This window comes from Enhydra lutris, unplaced genomic scaffold (genome assembly GCF_002288905.1).
Source record: "Enhydra lutris kenyoni isolate GAN:26980312 unplaced genomic scaffold, ASM228890v2 scaffoldscaffold31, whole genome shotgun sequence".
NCBI lineage: Eukaryota > Metazoa > Chordata > Mammalia > Carnivora > Mustelidae > Enhydra > Enhydra lutris.
Genome location: NW_019154115.1, coordinates 18653108 through 18678555, shown reverse-complemented (window position 1 = coordinate 18678555; position 25448 = coordinate 18653108). Strand labels below are relative to the sequence as shown.

Sequence of the window (25448 nt, the reverse complement as noted above, 5' to 3'; positions counted from 1 at the left end):
CCCCCCCCCCCCCCCCCCCCCGCTCTCTCTGGCTGCTCAGCCTTCCCTCGCTTTCCCACGGGCTCGGGTGGGCTTGTACAATTCCAGCCTGCCTCCAAATTGGTCCCACTGCTCTCCTGCTGCTGCTGGGCTGGCTGTCTTCACCGGGCCTGAGTCTTCCTCCCTTTTTCTGTCTCTTTTCCATAATCCCTGTCCCCGTAACAAGGCAGACATGATTTTCAAACTAATTCCGCTTTTCTCTAAGCCTCTGATGTTCGCCTTCCCAAGCCAAGCCAGCTTCCTGGGCCCACACCTTCCATTCGCCTAATGCATGTCAGCCTGAAAGTATTTCTGCCCCAGAGGAAACCCCACCCCAGAGCTGGGCCCTCCAGGCTCAGACCTTTTGAAATTCCTGCCTAGCCTTTGGGCTACAGTCACCTCCATACATAGTCTGTCTCAGCTCAGAAAGACCCTGTAGGCCTTCTTCCTCTTTCTTAATAGAATACATCGCAGTGCAGAGAATCAGAGTGCGTCATCCAGGGACAGAAAAATGTCATTTTGCAAAGTGTTGGTTTCTGTCATACACATGTGTGCACGTAGGATCTAAAATCCACGTTGTGTTTAGGGCTGCGGTCAAAGGAACCCAGAAAGATCCCAGCCACTGTCTGGCTCCCGAGCTAACGTGGGCGGGCACGTAGCTCACTCCCGGTAGCTGCAGCTCGCCCCGTAACAGTGCTTCCTTGCTCCACAATTGGTTTCTGTCAAGCCTAACCTTGGATAGCAGCTAAGATGTTAAGAAGGAAGGTGGCCCTTCATGACCCGGTCCGTTCTTGACCTGGTCTCATCTCTTGCTATTTTGTACTTGGTGGCTTAGCCACACTATGCTGTTTTCTTTTAAGGGATGGTTCTCTCTCTTGCCTCATGATTTTTGCAGAGTTTCCTTTACCTGGTAAATTCTTCCGTGGCCCTTAGGACTCACTGTGGGCATCACCTCTTCCTGGAAGCCCTCCCTGACCAGCCAAGCTTGGACTGGAGTTCTCCCCTACATTCCCAGATGTGCTGTGCTCTCCTCCACCCCTTCATTCTGCAGGGGGCCCCTTCCCAGCATCCTTCCCTCTGCCTTCACTCCTCTCACCACTGACCCAGGTTTACCTCTGCCCACAGGCATCCGCTGTGACAGCATGTGTCCTCCTGGCCGCTGGGGTCCCAACTGCTCCGTCTCCTGCAGCTGTGAGAACGGTGGCTCCTGCTCCCCAGAAGATGGGAGCTGCGAGTGTGCCCCTGGCTTCCGAGGACCCTTGTGCCAGAGAAGTAAGGCTGAGCCCCCCACCCTACAGATGGCTCACCCTCCCCCACCCCTTCCCTGTTGGAACAAGTCCTGGCCTAAGAGGGGCTGGGCTCTCAGAGTCAGCCCCCATCAAACCCCTCCCTTCAGGTCCCCTCTCTCCCTGTGCTGCTTTTTCTGTCCCTAAGTTCAGGGCCAAGGCCAGCTCCTTGGGGGAAACTGGACCAGACCACAGCTCTTCTCTGCAGAAAGGGTACAGGGTGGGGACCCCTCTCCCCATACTCTTGAGGAGCCTGCCTTCTCCCCTGTGTGGGACAGGATGGGCAGCCAAACGGACTGGGGCCCCTGAGGCTGCTGACCGCCATCTCCACTTCATCCCCAGTCTGCCCCCCCGGGTTCTTTGGCCATAGCTGCGCCCAGCCATGTCCCCTCTGCGTGCACAGCAGTGGACCCTGCCACCACATCAGCGGCGTCTGTGAGTGCCTCCCGGGATTCTCCGGAGCCCTCTGCAACCAAGGTAGCGTCTCTAGGGCAAGCGTGGGCCCGGGAGGTGAGGCATCCTGGGAAGGAAGTGGCTGGAAGGAGGGGTTTGGGGACTCTCATCATACTCAGGTGTACCCTTCTGAGACTTGGTCATCACCAGGCGTGAGACAAAGCTATTAGGCAGTTCAAGGAACAGGCTCAGAGAAGTTAAATGACTTCTCCATGGTCTCATAGCTAGGACGTGGAAGAGCTGAGAAATTCCAACTCCAGAGCTGATGAGAAATGAAATTAGCGTAGATGAGTTCTGCATAATAAGTGTCCCCAAATGGCTTATGCTGAGTGCCAAGTGGTAAAGGCAGAGGATGACGTGGGAGCTCAGAGGAGACAGTTCTGGCAGGGGCTGGAGATGGCAGCTTCCCAGCTCTCCCCCCACTTCCCACCGCCCCCAACTCAGGCCAACATCACTGATCCCTCACGGCACACTTTCCTGTCTCCGCGGCAGAATCCTTCGCAACGCCAACTCCAGCCAGCCTCCACCGCTCAGCAGGGCTTGAAAAGAGAGCTAACGCTGACTTGCATTGGTGTGCTGCTCGACTGGCTCCCTGGGAGGGAAAGCCTTGCTTTGTAACATTTGCAAGCAAGTTCCATGATCTAAATGTCTCCACCATGGTGGATTCTGTGGTACCAGGGCCTTAACACGGGTCACAGAACTGCTTCATCTGTAACACCCAGTGTGAGGGCAGAAGCTGGCCACAGCACATAGTGCTGTTCACTGCTGTCCGTAGCTCAGTGAGGCCAAGGCTGTGCGGAACGGGGGCGGCTCCATGCTGTTGCAGGCCTTCAGCGAGGCCTCAGCCTGAGAGGCACAGACGGAAGAAAGGAACTGTGGGTAAAGCAGGCAGCTTGGGTGTGGACATGTGACCATCCAGCAGTAGGGAGCGGCTGAAGGATTCGGGGGACTGGGTAGGGACAGCAGAGGGCGCTGGGAAGGGCATCTGGGGCCCTTGTGACAGCTTAGAACACAGGGTTGCAGAATTTGCCCTCGATCCTGTAAGGAGCAAAAAGATCTTAGACTAAAGTAAACTTAGAGCAGAAAGCAACTTCAAGGTCATCTGTGCAAGAATCTCATCTGGCCTGTGCTCAAATGCTTCCACTGAGAGCTCACTTCCTCCCAGGGGCACAGATTCTTTTGATGGATAATCACCAATGAGCTGGGCTGGCTTTGTAAGTGTATGGGCCGTTAATATGTATGAGTGGAAAGTTCACTCCACGATGCTTTGAGGTCATGAGAAGTTTGGGCCCCAGGGAAGCATATGTGACAGTTTCATTTGCTTGCAGCCCTCCTAGGACAGTTTAATCATAACCTGACACGTCGAGGTTTACTTATTAAACATCGGAGACCCAGCTGTCAATACAGATAGGCTGGGTCTAAATTCGGATCTGAGCAGCCTGAGGAGTAACGCTCAGATCCCGCGATGTCTGATTTATCGCCCGCTGGTGTAATGAGTATTTTCCTCATATAGATCTAATAGAGTTTGCTATTAATGGCAACTGCCCTGGTTAAGTCTCAAACCTTGTAAAAAATTGAACTGACACTTTCTAATGACCGGCTTTCCAGCGAGTTACAAATTACAGACACTGCTTATGCAGAATCATTAAACATAGATTAAATATAACCAGATGTTTTCTTTTCACCAGCCCCCTTTTCCACCGCCCCTCTTTTTGCCTCACTCTTGATTCAGCTAAGAAGTCAACCAATTAATGTATTAGACTGATCGCATTAGCAGCTCTGTAGGTGAATTTGTCAGCCTCATGTGGGTGAGAAGGACTTCAAAGATAAGACTGTCTTGTTAGAGAAGCTCAGAGCTGGTGTGGGGGATGTGCGTAGGTGGAGCAGCTCACCCCACTCCCCATCCAAGGCCAGGACTGGGGAACGGGCTCCCCAGATCAAGTACTTCCCAGAGGCGGGGAAGAGGAGGCTGGGCGACCTGCTGGAACCTGGGCTACAGGTGGCAAGGTGTGTGTCATCTGCCCTGGAAGGAGCTAAGGTTTTTGCCAGGGGAAGCACAGGGCCCACAAGAGCCATCCCCCTCCCCACAGCTGTTAACCAGGGCGTGAAGCCAGGGAGTGTGGGGTACAGTCCCCGTTTCAAAGGTGAAGGGTCATGCGGTCTGCTTAAAGGTGCTTAACCATTAAGTGGCAGACCTTCCTCGCTGCCTGACCTTGGGCAAGCTACTTAACCTCTCCGTTTCCTCAGTTTCCTTATCTGTGGAGTAGAGTTAATAATAGGGAATAACAATGAAAATATTGAATATCAACAGTATTACGAGGTTGACTGAACTGATATTTGCGAAGCACTTTGAACAGTGTCCAGCGCATGTAAGTGCCATAGAAGTTTTTGTGGACTGCATATATAAAATTAAGACCCAAACCCAAGGCTTTAGACTGGAGACCCAGGTGGGCCGTGCTGCCTTCTTTAGTTGTCCTGACCACGGATCATGCCCAGGAAAGGCAGAGGTTGACACAGATCCTAGGCTCCAGCTGCTCACGATCTGGTTGGGGAAGGGCTGGCAAGGGGAGGCAGTGTGGCATAAAGAAGAGGGTGTGAGCCCAAGATTTAAGAGAACTGGGTCCTGGTTAAGCTGCTTTGCTTCAAGAATCAGTACCTTCCCATGGTCCTCTATGTGGCTCGGCCGACTGATAGCCTCGGGGGTTCCAGGAATTCCTGCTCCACAACAGGAATGCAATGAAGCCTTCTTCGAGGATGGAGGGCTGGCTACAGCTGGACTCAAGGGGAGAAGGTTGAACTGAGAAGAGCTCAAAGGGGCAAGAGTCCGTGATCCCAGGAGAACTCACTGGAAGGTCACTGTCCTATTCTGGCCATTATGGAAGACTTCCTAAGTGTTTGCTATGTGTCAGGCACCGTGCTAGGCACTCGGACACAGCAAAGAACAAGAGAGCCAAGTCCCCTGCCCTCACTAAGCCTGTGGTCTAAAGGGGGACATTTGGAGCTCAGTCTTCCCCAGCAGGACCTGGGGGTTGTGGGGGATCCAGTCTACTTCCATACATTCAGCCACCATTCTTGCTTTTTCCGGGCATCATGGAAGACAAAGACACGGGCAGAACACAGGCCTGGCCTGAAATCAGCTCACAAGTCACAGTAACAGAAGACCAGGGAAGAAACTAACAGAGTCTGGAGCTTCAAACAGGGACATAGCTGCCCAGAACAGAGATGATGGGTGAATCAGAATTAAGTTCAGTTTTAAGTGATGTAAAAACCCCCAAATAATTGGCTTGAAACTGACAAACCTTATTTCCCTCAGAAAGAAAGAAAGAAAGAAAGAAAAAGAAAAGCAAGCAAGAAGCAATCCAGAAGTAGACCAGAAGTAGGGTCGCTTACAAAGGGGTCAGGGGCCAGCCTCCTTCTGTCCTGTTTTTCAGCCAACCACGGCACGTGGTCTCCACCTCTGATGGAAGGTAGCTGCATAAACTCCAGCCCCCTCATCCACAGTTCTTATCCATAATCCACATTATCCTTCAACAAGGATGAGCAATGGACAGACAGAGACACGCATTTCCACTTACCAGAGTGTAGTCGCATGGCCTAAGAAATGGAGTCTTTATTGCAGGTGGCCATAAGCCCAGCTAAAACTCCGGATTTTACTTCTAAGGAAGAAGAGACTGGATTATTGAAGGACTGGCAGCCCACTTCAAGGGGATTATGGGGAAGGTAGCATTTAAAATGAGTCTTAGGGGCGCCTGGGTGGCTCAGTCGGTTATGCATCTGATTCTTGATCTCATCTCAGGTCTTGATCTCAAGAGCCTGAGTTCAAGCCCTGCCCTGGGATTGACACCGGGCATGGAGCCTACTTAAAAATAGTAAAAATAAAAATAAAATGAGTCTTATAGGCAGGGCAAGATTTCCATAGTTGGACAGGGGGGTCAGGGAAGCTTTGGAAGGGAACAGCTGGAGGGAAGGCATGGAATGTTATTAGAATGTGGTGTGTGGGCCGGTGGCTTCTGTGTCTGGGAGAGAGAGGCAGTCTCCAGGTGAAGTGGCTTAAGTGTTCATCGTTAGGAAGCAGATTTTATTCTGGGGCAGTGGGAGCCACTGTGGGTGTTGGAGCAGGGCACAGAAGAACCATGAAGAGAGCTGTGCTTTAGAGTGCTCAAGCTGTAGGAAGCAGAGGATGAACTGCAGGGAAAGGAGAGGTAGGAGCTCAAGGAACACGCAGACCTAGTTCTACAGAAACTTGCAGCCTGGTTGAGGAAACCAGCCCTTCCTTTAGGGACCAAGGAATGTCCTCCAGGGCAGGGAGAGGACCACAACCCTGCAAGGGACTCAAAGTGAAATACCACACGGTCTCCACGGAAGATAGCACCTTGTGAGCCCAGGAGGGCTGTCCGGAGGCCGAAGGAAGGCTTGTGGAACGGGTGGCAGTTGGAGAGACAGGAAATGGGAGGGCAGAGACAGTCATCCAACAGTCTTAACTGCAGCCTGACCTGCCCCCAGGCACCCGTCCCTCTCCTTCCAGCTACATTGTCCACCCTCGTGCCTGTGGGATCAGTGATGCCAGCAAGAATGTGGTAACAGCAGAAGGCTGCAGGGCAGTGTGGGCAGCACCGGATGGAGGGCGGAGGCAGGATTCCCGGCCTCACCACTTCCATCTGTGAGGCCCCAGTCAAGCGACTCTACCTGTGTGTGCCTTCAAAGGGGATCGTTAACAGAGTCTCCAGAGGAATGCAGCTGTGGGCCCAAGAGGGGAACTCATTGATGTGCAGTTGTAGAAGGACAATGAGGCTGTAGAGGTGGGCAGTTCCCACCCAGATCTGGGAGCCCCGGGGCCGTCCCGGCTGTGGCCCAGAACTTCTAGGGGCGCAGCAGCTATGGATGGTGGTCTGAGGGGAACAGGTGGGAGGGCAGGTACCAGGCTATCCTGTGCCCACAGTGTGTGCTGGAGGGCACTTTGGGCAGGACTGTGCCCAGCTCTGCTCCTGTGCCAACAATGGGACCTGCAGCCCCATCGATGGCTCCTGCCAGTGCTTCCCTGGATGGATTGGCAAGGACTGCTCACAGGGTAAGCCGCTGCCCAAGCAATGCCCCCTACCAGGAGTCAGGCCCCAAAACACACCCTCCTCCTTGCCCAGAACCTCTTTGCCCCTGGTGCCTCCACCTCCTAGGACTGAAACCTTCTGTAGACAGCAATGTCCACCTGAGTCCCAGTTGGAATCCCATAGTTAACATGATGAGTTTTTAGGGTTGATCGTTGGCGTTACTGTTAGGATGAAAGGTACTGACATTGTTGGGAATACCGTTGTTACCACTGAGAATTAATACTCCATGAGCACTTGAGTAAGGAGTTGCCCTTAGGTTTGGTTGGGGAGGAAGAAGGGGCAGGGACTAGCATACTGGAATTTGGAAATAGGGTGAGACCAGGGCAGTCACCTCAGAGGGGTGAGGGCATCCCCTGAGTGACCCATGTGAATGCTGTCCTGGGCACATAGCCTGGACAAGCATTGTAGAGGCTGCTCTTAGAAGGTGTACCCAGAGACCACACAGTGTAAAGGTGGACACCTAACCTCCGTCCCATCTGATGGGTGAGATGGGGACAGCACCCCTAATGAGGTCCCAGTCAGATGACTGGGTCTGAGGGAAGTTCCATTCTGGTGGAGACACAAGTGTCATCCTCAGGGAGCTCAGCAGCCGAAAGAAGGGAGGCCCTTATCCTGGGGAAGCCCCCATCCTCACGGGAAGTTAACACAGTGTTCACACTGTAAACTGCTATGCTTAGTTTACCACACCCACCCACACGCTCCAGATCACAGCCAGTCCCCCAAGAAGGGAAGTTCAGGAGCCCTCAGAGCTGGGAGAGTGGGCAGAGAATCTGGGCTTCATGGGAATCCCGGGTAAGTGGGCCAAGAGGTGAGTGGAGGAGATCCGGGAACAGCGTGTCAGGAAAGCCGGGGAATACCAGCTGGGCGTGTGGTGGCATCTCAGCCGATGGGCCATCCCCCTTCCTCTCCTTTTCTGTCTGCTTCGCTCTGCCTTGCCCTCACCCTGTGCATCCCACCTACCCCCAGCTTGCCCCCCAGGGTTCTGGGGCCCCGCCTGCTTCCACACATGTAGCTGCCACAACGGGGGGAGCTGCAGCGCTGAGGACGGCACCTGCCACTGCACCCCTGGCTGGACCGGACTCTTCTGCACGCAGCGTAAGTCCTGCCTCCAGGCCTCCCAGCTATTCGGAGTCTCATGCTGCGGCCTGCTGGCTGCCTTGGGCATCGTCCAGGCCTGTGGAGGGAGGGACGACGCAGGCCCGAGGGCCAGCAGCTGCCCCCACCCCACCCAAGTAGTGGGAAAGCTGGGTGGATTCATGGGCTTGAAGAGCCCCGAGTCCTGGCAAGTCAGGGCTATAAGGCGCTCCAGCACTCAAGACCTGAGCCCATGGACAGTGGGGCCCAGAGAGGGAGGAACAGCCTGTGGCTACGCAGCAGGTGGACCCCAGCCTGGCCTCCCCGTGCTAAGGCACCTTTGTCTAAAGGACCCCTCACAGCCACCCCTACCCCTTCAGCCTGAGCATCTGCTGTGCAGAGGTGGCTGAGGTGAGGTGCTGGGTCTCACAGGTCCTCGCCCTGTACTCAGAGAAAGAGGCAGCAGATGACAGGTTTGGTCCCAACTATCGCTGCAGTTGTCCCCACCCTGTTTCTCCAGGCTGCCCTGCAGCATTTTATGGGAAGGACTGTGGGCGCGTGTGCCAGTGTCAGAACGGCGCCAGCTGTGACCACATCAGCGGCAAGTGCACCTGCCGCACGGGCTTCACCGGGCGCCACTGTGAGCAGAGTAAGTTGTCCCTGCCCCTGCCCTTGCCCCTTGGTGTTGGTGCCAGGCATCGGCCTCCTGCCAGGGAAGCCTCCCCCCACCCCCGCCAGTCTGCTCATTCAGGGCTGTCCCCTTCCTGTTCCTGGATTTCTGGAGCAGCTTCCAAGAAACAGGGCTGAAGAGGGTCATGCCTACATGGATGTTTGTAGCGTGGCTTCCTCCAGCTGGGAGTGGGGGAGGAGTAGAGGGTGCTGAGAGCAGAATGGAGGCCTGAGGGAATAAAGGGAGGCAGATCTTCTTCAGTTCTCTGAAGCCTCAGTGGTCCCCAGCTCAGGGCCCCGCATGTGGAAGATGCTGCATACGTGTGTCAAGCGTGGAGGAAGTGGAAGTGGGTGTCCCCCACACTCAGGTCAGAGGTGCTCCGTCCACCCCCAAGCATCAAACCAGCCCACAGTGGGAGCCACAGGGAAAAAGGTTTTACTCCTGCAGTTGGAACTGCCTAATCACAGCTGGCCCCGTGTGGCGGAGGGGGGAGTGGGTGTGTCTCACCGTCTGTCCATTTATTCTTCATGCTGTACAGGATGTGCGCCGGGAACCTTTGGCTATGGGTGTCAGCAGCTGTGTGAGTGCATGAACAATGCCACCTGTGACCACGTCACTGGCACCTGTTATTGCAGCTCTGGATTCAAAGGAATCCGGTGTGACCAAGGTATACACAGGTGGAGTGTCCCTAGGCAGGGGGCAGGACCTAGGGAGATTCCAGTGGGAATGACTGGATTTTACAAGGACAGCTTGCGACTTCCCTTTATTCAGTTTTGGAAGGAGAGCAGAAGGGGTGCGTTGGCAGGGAGGCAGGTGGAGCAGGAGCCTCTCGGTCATGGCTTCCCCAAGCTCATCCTTGACAAGTTTCCTGTGAGCCAAACAAGGGGAACCACAAGCTGGTCCTGTGGAAAGGCCAATGGACAGTCGAAGATAGGCCCGGTTCTGGTTGTGTCATCACCTCCTAGATGTCCTCGGCAGGTCACTTCCTTTTACTGGGCTTACTATTCCACATGCGAAGTGGGAAGAGAGTAATCCTTGTCTTCGAGCACAACACAAGGCTCTTTTGAGGGCCAAGGAGCTCAAAAGGGCTTAACCCTGGCTCCAGGTCTACTGAGGACACCCCATAGTATGGTTGTGAGGACCAAGCTGAGACAACATGAGTAGAGGACTTGGCACAGTCCTGGCACATAAGCGGGCACTCAGTAAATGATTCTGTATACATACAAACCCCTTGTGAAGTGCTGCAAGAAAATAAGGGATTATATTGTTGTTTGTTCTAGAAGATGGGGAGTAAGAAATGGCTTTCAATTTACCCACATAACAGAAAGGGGGCCAAAGGCATTTCCATTGCATTCTGATGCTATAAAGAATGATAATGCAGGGCGTTATTTCCCTGAGGATGCTGGCTAGCTCCATTTGGCCAGTTGCTGATGATGGCCAAGGAGAGGTCTAGACGGTGCCGGCCAGCAGGATGACCTCCACCATGCGCTTAGCATCAGCATGGAGAGTTAGCCCACACATCCATCATCAAGAGGGGTTTTGTGGACAGTATTCCTGGGCACAAAGGCACACTCTCGTTGCCAGTCTGTCATACGGTGCTCATGGTTCCCTGCGAAAGGTGGGATTTATTGTCCCCATGTTACAAATGAGCGAACAGAGGACTTGGGAGTCACACAGCTGATAAGCAAGGACATGGGCTGAGTCCAATTTTTCCCAACTCCTGAGGAACCTGACTTTACCAGTTACTGGTTATATGATCTTGGGTAAGTTATCTAACCTTGCGATGACTCCGTTTCTTCATCTGTGCAAGGGAAATACTTAATAGTCCCTATCTCCTGTGGCTGCTGGGAAGATCAAATCAGTGAATATCTATAACTCACTTTTTAGAACAAAGTACTCAGTAAACATTCGTTATTTTATTTGCCATCCGTGATCACATTTGTTCTTTGTCATAAACCTGGAACTCCACCCTCTGGAGGTAGTTGAAGAAACAGGCACAGTGAGGGACAGGATCACACAGAGATTGAAGAACAGGGCCAAAGACCAGAACCCAGGTCCCCTAAATCTAGAGCAGTCTAGGCCCTGGGCCAGGATCTGAAGGGCAAGCAGGCCTGCCCCAGACTCAGGTCCTCCCTCTCCATTCGCAGCTGCCCTCATGATGGAGGAGCTGAATCCCTACACCAAGATCAGCCCAGCGCTGGGTGCAGAGCGACACTCGGTGGGTGCTGTCACGGGCATCGTCCTCTTGTTGTTCCTCATTGTGGTGCTGCTAGGCCTGTTTGCTTGGCGCCGGCGGCGACAGAAAGAGAAAGGCCGTGACCTGGCTCCCCGTGTCTCCTATACACCTGCCATGAGGATGACCAGCACTGACTACTCGCTCTCAGGTAAGGGCTATGTCCCCAGCATCCCCTCTCCTACCCCAGGAGGAGCCACATGATATCCTGGGTGCCCCGGTTTATTGCTGAACGTGGGTGGTCATGCTTGCAGGATTGCCTGGTGCGGCTCGATGCTCAGACTCTCTTGGAGAGACAGTGGGGGTGGAGAGCAAAAACCTACTTGGGAAAAGTAGATGGGGTTTTATGAGATTGTCATTTCCTGGGTGCCTAGCTCTGAGCAGCTATGATTAGGAGTCTCCTTCTGTTTCCCCAGAGCTTCCTTCCCATCTTTCTCACCAGGCTTTGGCCATAGGAACAGTAACTTTCCTAAACTCTCAAGGGTAACCTCTTCTCAGCCCAATGCCTGAGCCACCTCAAGAAACTGGCCCTGGGGCTGTTTCCGAGCCCTGTTCCATCTTTGCTTCCTTGCTGAAGGCCTCAGAGCATCCTCCCGCCCAGTTTCCAGAGTTAGAAGGGCCCTCTTAATACAGTAGAAAGTGATGGTGTCTGACTTGGGGCGGGGGGAGTGTTGAAAGTTTGGGCAATGACCCACTATGTCCACAAACGTGGTAGTATCTCCAATGGGCATTCTATCTAGAGTCTGAAACGGGTGGAGGTGGGGTTTTAGGGCCGGATTCCTTCCTTTCTCCTGAACCTGGGACTGTTGCCTTAGAAAGGAGGCTTTTGGCTTTATATTTAGTCAAACGGAGGAGGTCAAAATGCTCTGAAATTGCCCACAGCCCTGGGCCACAGGACGCTGGGCCTGTCTGGGTAGGCACAAGGATGATCAATTTCTCCAGCTGGCTCCGTGCAGCCTCCAGCATCTTGGACTTAGAAAACCAAGATCACATCAGCCCATTCCTGCTAAGTACTGCCCACCATTTGCCCACTCTCTGCGAGGTGCTACAGGGTAGACAGGGATAGTTCAGGTGCAGACCCTGCCTTCAAAGAGCTCCTGGCCTGCTTGCCTTCCTGGGTTTCAGCCAAAGCAAATATCCCCTGACGAAATCCCAAGCCCACAGAGAGGATTAGGGGATTTTCTTCTATGACTGTCATGAGTAAGTCTGGCCAGTTTTCCCACATCACTCCACTGGAATTCCCCTTCACTATGGAGGGGTCCTGGAATCCGTAAGAGGGCAGGGCCAGCTGGGGCTGAGAGGACAGGGATTCTCTTTATGGCCTCATTGCTGGGATAGATCTCTGGAGGGAGGCAGGGGAAGCCAGCACAGCCCTATGCAGCAGCTCAGGGACATAGGAGGCTGTCAAAGCCAACACTCCTCTCCATGCTCTAGCTGCTGGGTGCCACCCTCCACACTGGCAAGCCTGACATGCCCTGCAGGGAGGGACACTGTGAAGAAAGAGGCAAATTAGCTCTACAGACTTCTGTGGGGGTAGTGGATACCAGAAAGCTTGGGGGATGGGGGACTTAGGTGTCTCTCTTTGCAGAGCGCTCCCAAGGCTGCTCAGCTCAAGTGTTATTATTGGAGTGTCTCATGCCAGGGGCAGGGGTATGATGGTGTGGCACCTTGTTCTCTTCCCAGATTTGTCTCAAAGTAGCAGCCATGCCCAGTGCTTTTCCAATTCCAGCTACCATGCACTGGCGTGCGGGGGGCCTGCCACCAGCCAGGCCAGCACTCTGGACAGGAACAGCCCCACCAAGGTACCGGGTCCCCAACTCCCCAGCCCCCTACCCGCTGTCCTCCCAGGGAGCCCTCACCTCTGCCCAAGAAGGAACCACACCCCAGCTGGAGGGTTCATGTAGAACCAACTGCCAATACATTAAACACAGCCCTCTGATCCACAGGACATATCAACACTCTGTGAAGCATTTAACAGGAAGCCAGCAGGTTACATGAACTAACAAGTGCCATCTAACTAGCAGACGCCACATGTAACCAACCTACGGCATCCCTCGATAGGAAATACACCCCCGCACCCGTGTATAACGAACTGGTACCAAATCATGTGCTCAGCACGTAGAGCCTTCTCAGATAACCATGCGGCCATTTTTGCTCTACAACGTATGTAATCAAAACACTACACCACCTCCCACCAATGACTGCAGCGTATTGCCAACACGACGCATGCAAACAGCACCTTAGAGAGTAATCGCTGGTACTCAGGTACCACCAAGATGTCCTTATCTGGCAGACACGTTATTGCTACATACCCGCTACCCTATTTTGCAATCAGAACCAACACAAGAGACAGGAAACCCAAACATCAGCCATAGCCAATTCATTGACCACGAACCCTACAGGCCTTCAAGGACACGTGTGCACCAGCCCGGACAGGGTCCACCCTTCGCAGCTCCCAGCATAACCCGGGCTGGTGGCAAGACCTCCTCTTATAATAAATCACAGGCCCTCAGGCAAGGATGTTTCAGCACACATGGGTAGTGAGCAAAAACCCCCCCACCCCCACCCCGGCCACCAGTGGTGTGCCTGGACCTGTACTGGGGAAATGTAAACAGCCTCAAGGACCAAAAGGTCTGACAGGCTCTTGCTGCACACCTCCTGACACCACCTAAGCATGTGCACGCACACACACACACACACACACACACACACACACACACACCCCTGCACATGCATACATATGATAGCAGAACCATGAGGAGGGCAATTGCAGGGCTCCTGGCCTCCTGTACAGGAAAGATGGACAGAAGCAGTTTTCATGTTCCAAGCCTCTGCCCTAGAGCTCTGGGAATCCTTTTACCCTGTGGCCCCACAGAAAATGTCCACCAGTCCACAGGCCTGGTGGCAGTTCAGCTTGAACCCCCTAACATAACACAGGGGCAACCACAGTTAAGCCAGAACGCCAAGGCCACTTTCTGCCACTTGTTCTCAGCCTCAGTTTTCGTATGAAAGGGAAGTGCTGTATACAGTGTGTCCCGAGGCCCCTGTGCAAAGTCTCAGCCCCACAGCTTTGGTCTCTCTTTCTGTGTTACCTCCTCAGCTCGGACTCTCATTCCAGCTTCAGCTTTAGGCTTGTCTGAGGAGCTGGAAGCTGAGGGAAGGGAATCTGGATTTTCCTAGTATGAGGCTTTTGCTTATTCACTAGACCCGTATTATCAAGGCTGCAGCAGGTCAGAAACTGGTGCACTAGCTCTTCCTTTCCCTCAATGATCTGAGGTGTAGGTGGGTCGGGATCATCACAAGGGTGGGTACACAAGGCTGGGCAAAGTGAAGGCTGGGCAGGGGCACCTCGGGAGCAAAGGGATTAACTTGCTCTCCTACTCTCCAAACAGCTCAGTAACAAGTCCCTTGACAGAGACACAACAGGCTGGACCCCCTACAGCTTTGTGAACGTGTTAGGTCAGTAGTGGTTTGAGTCTGATCCCCTGCCATCATGTCCCACCTGTTCTTCTTTTTCCACATTGAAAGTGTCCCTGTCCTAGCTCCAAGAGAGGAGGTTAGTAGATGAATCCTGAGCATGGGTTCCCCCAGGGAGAAGGGGTGTGAGGAAACTCAAGCCCTTGTTTTCAGTTCTCATAAGCAAATGAAGTCCAGGATGCCCTTCATTTCTGGTAGGGGAGAGTGGCTATGACCTGCGGACCACAAAGGAGACAGCTAGGGCCTGGATGTGGGGCTTCCAGATGTGGGCAAGAGATTTATCCACCATTTGGGAAAGGGACCCTTGCCTGAGCCAGGCCCTGCCAAGGTACTCCTTTCCAAGGGCTCCCTCCCTCTGCCCCACTGCCCTAGTGGGCACCAATTCCGGAGGGGGGGTGGGGGTAGTGAGGGAGGAAAGGTAGATGGCCTCGACTCTAATAGATACCCCTGGCCTTGTCCCTCTAGATATTACACATCGGGCCCCTGACTCCTTCCAGCCTGCCCAACCCTGACCCCCTCCATACTCCCCACCCTGCCATACCAGGGCCCTGGGAATAATGGCTCCTCCCTGTCATTCCTCTCACTAGACTCCCATTTCCAGATCAGTGCCCTGGAGGCCAGGTACCCGCCCGAGGACTTCTACATTGAACTTAGACACCTCAGCCGCCCCGCTGAGCCACACTCACCAGGTTAGACCCCCCAGCCCTACCCTCTACCCACTGGGCTCCAGAGGCTTTCCTACGAGCCCAGACCCAGCACCTGCCCTACCCCTTCCTGCCCCTTGACTCACCTGCATGGTCCCAGAACTCTCCCTTTTGGGCCCTCCTCCTTCCCAACATGGTTAGTCTATAAACCCAATCCCGCATCTAAAGGAAGCTTGCCTGGATTCATCCCCCATCACCCCTTCTGCTCCTGTCATGGTCAGTGGGTGTGGACAAACTGACGGGACACAACATAATTGTACTCCCTACAGGCCGCAGAATACAGCCCTAAACCACTGAGAAATGACTTGAGGATGGGGACACCTTTGGGGTTCTCTGGGCTCTGTGGGTGTGGATGACAAGCCCAGTGTCCCCCAGAGAGACCCTAGACCCACCAGTGGCTCAGGTCAAGCTCTCCCAGATCATACGGTAGGGTTGTCAAGCAAGGATCTGGAGAGGCTGGGGTAAGAGGTGCCAGCCGTCATCCTCTCTGCTCTGTATTAGGCTCAAGCTAGTGGCTTAGGAAAGATGAAAAAAAGCAGACTTGCAAAGTCAGTCCTGCTGTGGGAGGATGTGGAGTTATAGAAATAGGTACCATAGGAACTAAGCATAAGGAATTAACAGAGAATGCAGCCTCCCTAACAAGTGGCCTCTCAGGCAGGACCTTCGTATACTGGACAACCCTCGGGCTCTGGCTGGTTTCTAGAGCTCAAGGAAATGCAGCTCTGCCAACCCTGGGTGCAACAGCACTAAGAAGCATGAAGGTTCTGAATTTATCTGCCCACTGAGCAGCTGTGGGCTGCAAAGACCCTGAGTCTGCACCTAGGAGTCTGTGCTCTTGGCTGTGGGTCCCCTGGGCCGTGTCTAGATCTTTCAATAACCTCACCAAATACAGCCGTTTACCACCCCCCGCCCACACACACACCTTCCTCCCACCCCTGCCACACACGCAAACTACTACCATGCTGTATGTCTTTTCCCAGGGGCGCATGGTCTGGGCTCAGCCCAGATTTCTCCCCGCTTCCAAGATGTACACTCTACAGTGTAGCCAGAGCCACCACATGCTATCATGTTGTGGCTTACACTAAGGCAGGCTGGTGGCTAATGGAAGAGAATACTATTAGGGAGATCTAGTTTCTAGTTCATGTGGTGTCAGACAAGTCACTGCCACTCTTTGGGCCTCAGTTTCCTGGAAAAGTTAACAGCCTCAGGGAGGGTGAAGGAAGCCCTTGTCAAGTATAAAGGGATGGCAACTGATGCCAGGGATACACACTGCTAATCGTATTTCTGAAGGGCACAGGTACCTATAGGCCTTTTAGGAGAAGAGCAAACCAGAGGAAAACTTGGACTGGTTCTGCCTTATCAGTCAGTAACGTGGGGAAGGCAGGCAGATAAAAACAGATTCCTACAAACTGAACTTAGGAACTCAGTGGAGGAGGTAATGGTATGGGGATGTATCTAAACAGCATTGGGTTGGCCTTCAGTGTCCAAAACAGGGAGAGCCGAGTGGAGTCATATTGTATTTCAGTAATTACTTGCTGTATACCTTGCCTGATAGTGTGTCCTCAGTTAAAAGCTGAAAAAAAAAAAAAAAAAAAAGACTTTGAGCAAGAGTCATCACAGTTCTCAACCTAAAAATGCCAGATAGCTTCTTTCTTTTCTGGTATCACCAGCAGCAAAGTACCTGAGCTTGGTCCCTGAAGTTTAATGTCCTGCCTCTGGCTATGGCTTTAGGACCACCATGCATTGTAGGAGCTGGATAAACTGACAGCCAAAAGGGAGAAAAATCCTTCCGGATTAAGAACACTAGTAATACTTTTCAAAGACAACTCTCAATTATGTACAAATGGTCCACTCCCCAAAATGGGTAACTAAGACAGCGGACCATGGAGGGGAGTGATTATATTCTGGAAAGATGACTAATCAAGAATCTCAGCCACCAGTCCCCCTCCCTCTCTGGTTCCCTTCAGTCAAGCTTCAGATCCAGGAGAGGAGGCAGGACCAGAGCTGAGAGGTAAGAAACAGTCTTCAATGCCATTCTAAGATCCAAAAGAACTGGGATTTGGAATGTCATACACCCCTTCCCTAAGCTAGAACTGGCCCTGATTCATTCCTTGTCCCTGTACTTCTGGAGCTTGGAACTTCACCTACAGTGACTGCAGGTGGCATGAGAACTGCCTGTGACCACCTAGTGGAAGACACACCCCTCGGAGTTAAGGTTAAAGAGGAAGCGGGCGGCACATGCCAGGGGGCGCTGTAGCTCACCACTAATGCTTCTGAACCCTGTAAGAATTCCTGCATGGTCCAAATGATTTAGAGTAGATTAAACCCAGAATAATCCTCTAGCACTAAAAAACTAATTTTATGGGTAGGGGAGGGAAAAAAAAAAAAGCAAGAAAAAATAAAGCAAAAACATATGCTGTCTAAGTAAACATCACTCACCCCATTTTTCTCTTTATACTATTTTAATGCAGGTGCTTGTGGAATGGATAGACGTCAGAACACATACATTATGGACAAAGGCTTCAAAGGTAGAGTATCCAATCCTGACGCCCCATTAGAAAGGGCTTAGCAAGATAAACAGTACAGATGTGAAATGACCAGGAATTCTACCAGAGACACACTGCGCACATCCCTTACCTCACTCCCCCGAAAAGTAAAAAGACCACAGGACCTGGGGCTGCTGGGTAGCTCTGCTCAGGAGGAGCAATCATAATAATAATGAATTTATATTTCGATTTAAGTTGCACCTGCTTAGCAAGCGCTTCTGGGTTTTTTATAGATGCCAGCTAAATGTCTTCGGAAATGTAGAATGTCATTATCCAGCCAATTAGTATGAGTTAAATTGATTATAAATTCTGAAATAAAGTCAATCTACCTGCCCCAGAAGCCTCCTGTCGTTGCGCTGGCGAGGACTGCCACCCTGCACCTGCTGGCTTTCTGGAGCACAAGGAATGAAAATAGTACCTAGCGTTAATACTGTATGGCACGGCACCCTCAAGATCTCTGCCCCTGAGAGCGGGGAGGTCGGGACTAATCCCAAGCACACGGGAACTGTAAGTTGGATCATCCTTCTAGGAAGTCTGTGAGTGAAACCAAGGATGAAGGTCAGGTCCTGCCCTCGGCTTAGGCCCTACGTTTCAGTAACAGAATGTGTGAAATAGGTGGCTTTAGAACTATGTCACTTACTACTCTATCAAGTATTAACTGTGACCCTAGACTGGGAGCACTCCAAGGCCCAGTTTCCTCATCTGCAAGGTTAGGGTAATTATGCCTATCCTGTAGTCTAAGGACTATCCTAATGTCTAATAAGATTATTATGAGTATCTAATAAAAATCAGATGGGAAGTGTTTTTTGCCTCTTCTAAAGGGTTGCACTAATGTAACAGGGGTGTCCTTTTGTCTCTGAGGTCTACTTAGGAGTCTCAGCCATGCTGAAAGAGACGATCAACAGCAAAGATCCCAGTGGCTAGCACAGATCTAGCCGTGCACCAAAACCACCTGGAAAGCTTCTTAAACATACAGAGGTCCACACCCCCTATTGCCAAGACTCTGAAGGAGTAGATCTAGAGTCCTGGAGTCTCCATCTGTTATTAGTACTTCAGGGCATTCTTTTTTTTTTTTTTTTTTTTTTTTTTAATTTATTTATTTGAGAGAGAGAGAGAGAGATCACAAGTAGGCAGGGAGGCAGGCAGAGAGAGAGGGGGAAGCAGGCTCCCTGCTGAGCAGAGAGCCCGATGCGGGACTCGATCCCAGGACCCTGAGATTATGACCTGAGCTGAAGGCAGAGGCTTAACCCACTGAGCCACCCAGGCGCCCCACTTCAGGGCATTCTTAGGCAGCATATGTCACCCAACTAATACTTAGGAACCACTTGCCTAGACTGACCCAGATTTCCTGGATTACTGTTTTGGTTTTTCAGACTTAGTTATACCTGAGACACAACCATTTCCTAACCAAGGAGAGCTAGTCATCTGTAGCCATCAGTGGAATGGTTATTAGCACTGGAGCGAGCTAGGGGTCGTTGTTCTGAGCAGAAGAGCAGGAAGGGTCTCCATGAACATGTTAGGATGTGTACAGCCCAAGAGAACAATCTGAGAACAGGAGGTCAGTCACCCCTTGGCTTCTGGACAGCCAAAGTTCACTACTCCCTTGGGAACATCAATTCTGGCCATTTTCTGTGTATTGATTCAAACCATCCAAATGGAGGCACCATTACGGTAGTGAATGGTACAGTGGCGAGGTGAAGCTAAAAACAGAAAGCTTTACTGTTTTATCACTGTGACCCAAGACCTCTCAGTTTCTTTCTCAAAGAGGTGTGGGGACTGTGCAGAAAGATCTCTTAAGAGACTTTCCAGCTCCGAAAATATGCATGACTCAAGCATGAGTAAGCTCAGACAGGCCCAAACAGTTCAATAAATGAGCACATAACTCTCCTATGCACTTTGTTATCCCGTGCATTGCGATTAGGTGACTGTTTTCAAACTCGAAACCATAAATGTGTAACAAAGCTAAGGAGGGCAGTGTCTCTGCCTCAGCGTCGTTGATTCCTATTTCGTGGGATCAGGTATCTGAGCCCATAAGTGCAGGGAAGGCCAGATTTTGTTTCACCACTGACTATAATCATCCTTTAAATTAGACAGATAAGCAGGCTGCCTAGGTACATATGCCAACAGGTGCTGGGAACCAACACACCAGAACAAGAGAATTCAAGAAGAGGAAAATGAAATGTCACAGTTTGGAACTTTACAGAAATACTTATCAAAGACATGGAATAAATCCCACTAACTGGCTGATAAACATTTAATGAACTAGTTTGTACCAGGAACAAAATTACTTCCTAAAACTATTGGGCCAAACCAAATGAGAACCATTAGGAGTGAAGAGTCTGAGTGTTCTCTAAACTCAACGGGCAAGACTCTGGCCTGGAAGTTTTGGATTCGAGTCCTAGTTCTTACTGTGTGTGGCACTGACTGGGTCACACTGTTATTGCCTGTGTTTGATTTTTCTACCTCCATTAGAACGATGAGGTTTGTTGTACTAGTACCATTTCTACGGCCCCCTCCATGTCCTAATTCAGCCAGTGCTCCTTCTTGCCCTTGTTACTTTCTTCAGCCCTCTGCTCACTGTCATCCTGAAGTTGAAGAACACCATGCACTACTTGCTGTGCTAACCCCACTTTACCTCTAAACACCTGTCCATCTCCCCTTCCCCCTTCAACACAATGATACTGTAACAAATTGCCTTATGTTTAATTCCCTGTCAGGCATTTCAAAGAGCTACAGAAGAAATCCTCCCTGGCACTCTCCTTCACCTTTATGATCCTGAAATCCTGAATCCCACTGTTGCTGCCACAGGGAAGCCACCTGTATGCTCCTTGTTAATCCAGCGTCCACGGTCTCCTTGCAATAACTCTGGGTTATCTGGGTCCAGTGACATCCTGAAAACTATTTTTAGCCAGTGTGGTTCTCCTTCTGACTCTGAAATCTCCCTTTTCTTCTCACCATATCCTTGTCTCTCAATGAAGTGAAGAATGCTAACCTAGGGCCCAGGAAGAGAAAAGGCAGTGTGGCTTTCTAATAATAGTCAGAGGCTGAGAAGAAACCTGTTCAGTGCCGGGGTTTTCCCCAAGTGTGAAACACTGACTTTACCTAGATGTTTGGGTGAACCTAAAAGTTCCAATCCCACTCACTAGGTGGCCTTGGAAAATCATTTCCCCTCTCTGGATTTGCTGCTTCCTTTATAAAATGAAGGTTTTTGGGCTTATTCCAAGGCCCCTTCCGCATCTGAGGGTAAGAAGACAGTGTGTGATTTGGGAGGGTGGGAACAAGGTGAAAACAAACAGCAAGGCATTACAAAACTAAGCCTTCAGTCCTGGTGCTAATTACAGACCTTGGAGGAGTGACTCCCCAAAGCTTAAGTAGCTTTGGTGGACGCTTCCCCTTTCCTTGCAAAATGCCCCAAGGGCAGGGACTGGTTGGGGGGCGGGGCTATAAAAGGACAAGGAAGTATCTGAGAGAGGCTGGTTGCTCTTCCCCCTTACCCCACCCTGCCCTGCAGGCAGGTAGATGACTCAGCTGAAGAGACAAATAGCTTTCTAAAGTGTAAGTTTTCCAGCTAGCCCTGCCCTTTCCTCCCTCCAGTTCCCACAAATAGAATCCAGATTATTCCATAATCCAACACCCTCTTCTGACCACCTCAAATCACAACACAGACTTCTCCATCCTTTCTTTCCCTCTGGTCGCTTTATGGAAGGTACAGCTTCTCCTTGAAACAAATCCCCTCCCCCAACCCCAACTTCTCTTTTATTCACTTAGGTGCATCCCCTGCTGCACAGCAGACTATTTGCAGTTGTCCCCCTTATCTGTAGTTTCTCTTTCCTTGGTTTCAGTTAGCCCATAGTCACATGATCAAGGTCAATAGTGGCCCGTCACAATGCCTACCTAGGCCATTCACCTCACTTTACCATCTCACATCATCACAAGAAGGGTGAGTATACAGTACAATAAAGTATTTTGGGAGACCCCATTCATATAACCTATCACATTATAATTGTTCTATTAGTACTGTGTTTACTCTTACTATGCTTAACTTACAAATTAAACTTTCGCATAGGTATGTACGCATAGGAAAAAATATATAGAGGATTCAGTACTATCTGTGGTTTCAGGAATCCACTAGGAATCTTGAAAAGTATCCCTGTGGATTGGTGGGGATGGGGAGACTGCTGTAAACCCCAAACTTGAAGGCAGCCTTTTCTGGTGGAAATGAGAAGAAGGGCACTACTGGCTGATGGAGGATCTGCTCTTTGAGCCACAGCTTCAAGACTCTCCCACTGCCCTAACTGAATCAATCATGGGATTATCCACAAAAAGCTTAGAGCCTGGCCTTTGTCAGCAGGGCTTGGCCCCACTGATAGAAGGTATTCCTTACTGAGGGTAAGGGGAAGCTGTTATAGGTGTAATTTGCATTTAGAAATCGAGAACCGGGAGGACGGGTAGTAATATGCAAGGGGAAAACACTATGATTGGATACAGGAGAAGATGGGTTGAGCCCTAACTTAACTACTTACTAACATTAGGTGCACTTTATGAGCTTCAGTATCCTCATTTCTAAAGTAGTAATCATAGCCTTTTCTGCCCAGCCCTCCTCACAGATGTAACAAGTTTCAAATGACCTAACTGGAGTCAATATACTAGAAAAAGGGCTACATTTTCTGTCACTATTCCTCAGCTTTCAGAAAACATGCAACTAAGGTAGCCGCCAATCAAAGTAAAAGGATGTGCCAGGGTGGGGAGGAGAGGAGGGTGTTAAGAGGACTTTTCACTCAGGAGAAGATAGCCCTTCTTTAAGCAGTCTAGTCCTCAGCTTCCAAACCAGCAGCTCTGGGTCATACTGCCTTACTCTTTGGCTACCAAGTTCAGAGAACCCAAAGTGGGACCCATGCTAGGCTTCCTGGACATACCCCCAGCCCCTGTACTAAGAAACAAAGTACTCACTAGAAGCAACTTCATGTGGCTCTGGGCAGACTGTGGCCTAGGACCCATAACCCAGTTTCCTCATACGAGCCTCACCAGCACCTGGGCCTGCTCACTGTCCAACAAGAATGTTTTCTCCTACTCCTCTCTAGGGCTCTATGCTAGAAAGAGGCCACAATCTGAGATGTGACCAAGGCCAACACCTTCTACCCGTGGGCCAGGATGAGATGGAAAATGCTGAGCCTGGTTGTGGAGCTCACTCTGCTACTGACAAGCAGTGTGACTTGGGGAGGTCACTTCCATGACAAGCCACGGTTTCCTCATAAGCAGTAAAAGGGAAGGAGAGAATTAATTATGGCTCTAGCTACACTGCAGGTATTAGGAATACCTGACTGAACTAATGGGTAAATAAATGTACTTTTGTACAAGACTGAGGAAATGTTACCTGCTGAAACAAATATCCATAACCCTATACTCAGAAAAGTAAATCCCCTCCCAACCAATCATCTGTTGTGGGAGAGAACACTGCTAGTGGTGACACACAACTCAACTTTCAGCCACATGGGATGTTCTGATGTCCCAGGACCTAGTCACCCCTTGAGTTACAATGATCCCTTTATTATTATTTTTTTACATTTTCATTAATCTCACAAGCTGGAGGCAGAGCATGTGATGGTTCTAGTGGAAGACTGTCCAAGAATTTCACCATCTGCTACCACTTACAGAAATTCAGAGCTGAGAAATATAGAAATTTCACCATCTGCTACCACTTAGCAAAATTTAGACCTCTGAAGACCACTCATTACTGTCGAGCCCCTACAATTCCATGCTTATTTCTAGACCCCTTGGCTGGCAGATCGTCCGTCACAGAACAATGAGGGCCAGAGTTGGCCAGATTACAAAGAATCTAGTGCTTTTTCCAGGCAAGTCCTGGCTCACTTGAAGTGAGCTACAAAAGGCAGTGATCTTCCCAAAAGGGGAAAATGGCATAGAGGTTGAAGGAGGGGCTCCCCTTCCCTCTGTGACTCCCCATCACTTCCTTCCTCCAGTGAGCTACGGTTAGCCGCGGTTAGCCTCGTATCTGGAAACTAGTCTGCATCCTTTTGTACCCAAACACAGCCTGAGATGTTGGGGAAGATGCACCTGAGAGGAAGCAAGAGAGGAAACATGAGTTCTAGTACCAGAAGAAGATACTGCTAAAATTGGTTTCCATTAGCATTCATAAGTACTGGAACAAGTGACCCCAGAGGATGCAATGGAAGGCTTACTAGACAACAGGAACTTTCCAAAGGCTAGCCTGAGACCCAGGTGCTTTTTACACCTCTATTACACTTCTGCCTCCCCCAGCTCTGAGCACAAGTTTCTCATGAGCAGGGATGCTGCGGAGTTTGCTGGCTAAAGGTTGCCAAACCGCTGACACCTGGGCCAAATCACACACCTATTTCTTCTGAATCTAAGTTTCTTACTTATCAAAAAGAATTCAGAGGAAGAATGGTATCACAGAACCAACACAGGCCAAGGAGTCCCAAGGCACGCAGTCAAGCCTTGGCCCTGCCATTTATGAGCTTACAGGACGTTAGCCAAGTCACTTTTATCTCTCTGGGCCTTCATCCTATAAAATGCAAAGTATCAACTATCTTTGCAGGATTTTGTAAAAAATTAAATAGATGTGAAAGCACATTATGAATATCTTGAATTAATCCCCTTCTGGTTCTGTACCTGAATATTATGAACAAAAATGTCTCTATCCCTCCAAAAACAAAAGTTTCTTTATGAAAAGAACACTGCCTACCTAGGAAAGTGCTCTTCAACACATTTAAAGAAGGAAATCTTGGATTATCATAGGCTTTTACAGATCCAGGATCCTGAAGGCACATCAACTGCAATCTGTTTCTGGTACTGAAATTAAGTCTGTGTCCTTGTATGTCCTAAGAAATCTCTCTTGCCTTACAGATTACATGAAAGAATCCGTGTGCAGTTCTAGCACTTGTTCCTTGAATAGCAGTGAAAACCCTTACGCCACAATTAAGGACCCACCCATCCTCACCTGCAAGCTTCCAGAAAGCAGCTATGTAGAAATGAAGTCGCCTATGCACAGGGGGTCTCCGTACACAGATATGCCATCCTTGTCGACATCTAATAAAAATATATATGAAGTTGGTAGGTGTCTCAAATAAGTAACTTAGTGGAATCAGGGCAATAGTGCAGCATATGAAGTAAAAATAGGCCCTCTCCACTCACCCTGTCTTGAAAACACACCCTTCTTTTGTTGCCTTTTAAGGAATCCAAGGTGAATGGTCTTTTCCAGGATCACTCTCCTCTCTCATGCAAGAAATCAAATTCCCATGTCAACTCTGCTTTAAAAAGAAGTACTAGGACTACTATGAAGCAGAAATGCTGGGGATGGGGAAATCAGTGGGTACACACACTTCAGATGATTGCTGATACAAATTCCAGTTTAAAAAGAAAATCAGAACAGACATTTGCAAGCTTCTAAATCACCCTCTTCTACCTTCTCCCAGTATTACCTATGTCCCTGGGCTTATTGGTAAGACCCCTACCTCTAGGATATTCCAAACCTCTTGGTTTTGACCAGGGCTTGGGATTCTGATAGTACACTCACCTAAGTTTTCCATTTTGTGAGCAAGCCTCAATCCTAACCCTCATGTATTTACCACACATCTATAAATCCCTGGCTTCTCTCCCTATCCAGTTAAATAGAACTCTGTTCCCCTCAACAGGCAACCAAAGCTAATCTGTTCTCTGAACTCATTTTTCACTATATTCCTTAGAGCCCACTATCAGTGTGGTCCAAGAAGGCCGCGGTCCTAACTCCAGCTATATCCAGAATCCATACGACCTACCTAGGAACAGCCATATTCCTGGTCACTATGACCTCCTCCCAGTAAGACAAAGCCCTGCCAATGGGCCCTCCCAGGACAAGCAATCTTGA

General features: G+C 50.5%; 1 protein-coding gene across 1 annotated transcript in view; it reads left to right on the top strand.

Moving 5' to 3' along the window:
• Nucleotides 1-25448, top strand: part of LOC111153293 (multiple EGF like domains 11) — a 223973-nt gene extending 198525 nt beyond the window's left edge. The window contains exons 13-25 of the mRNA XM_022512229.1: nt 1144-1290; nt 1647-1781; nt 6697-6825; nt 7829-7957; nt 8457-8585; nt 9145-9273; nt 10754-10990; nt 12523-12641; nt 14232-14298; nt 14904-15005; nt 17492-17548; nt 24449-24655; nt 25288-25448. Of these exons, the coding sequence (XP_022367937.1) occupies nt 1144-1290; nt 1647-1781; nt 6697-6825; nt 7829-7957; nt 8457-8585; nt 9145-9273; nt 10754-10990; nt 12523-12641; nt 14232-14298; nt 14904-15005; nt 17492-17548; nt 24449-24655; nt 25288-25448 (1748 nt within the window). The remainder of the gene's footprint in view (nt 1-1143; nt 1291-1646; nt 1782-6696; nt 6826-7828; nt 7958-8456; nt 8586-9144; nt 9274-10753; nt 10991-12522; nt 12642-14231; nt 14299-14903; nt 15006-17491; nt 17549-24448; nt 24656-25287) is intronic.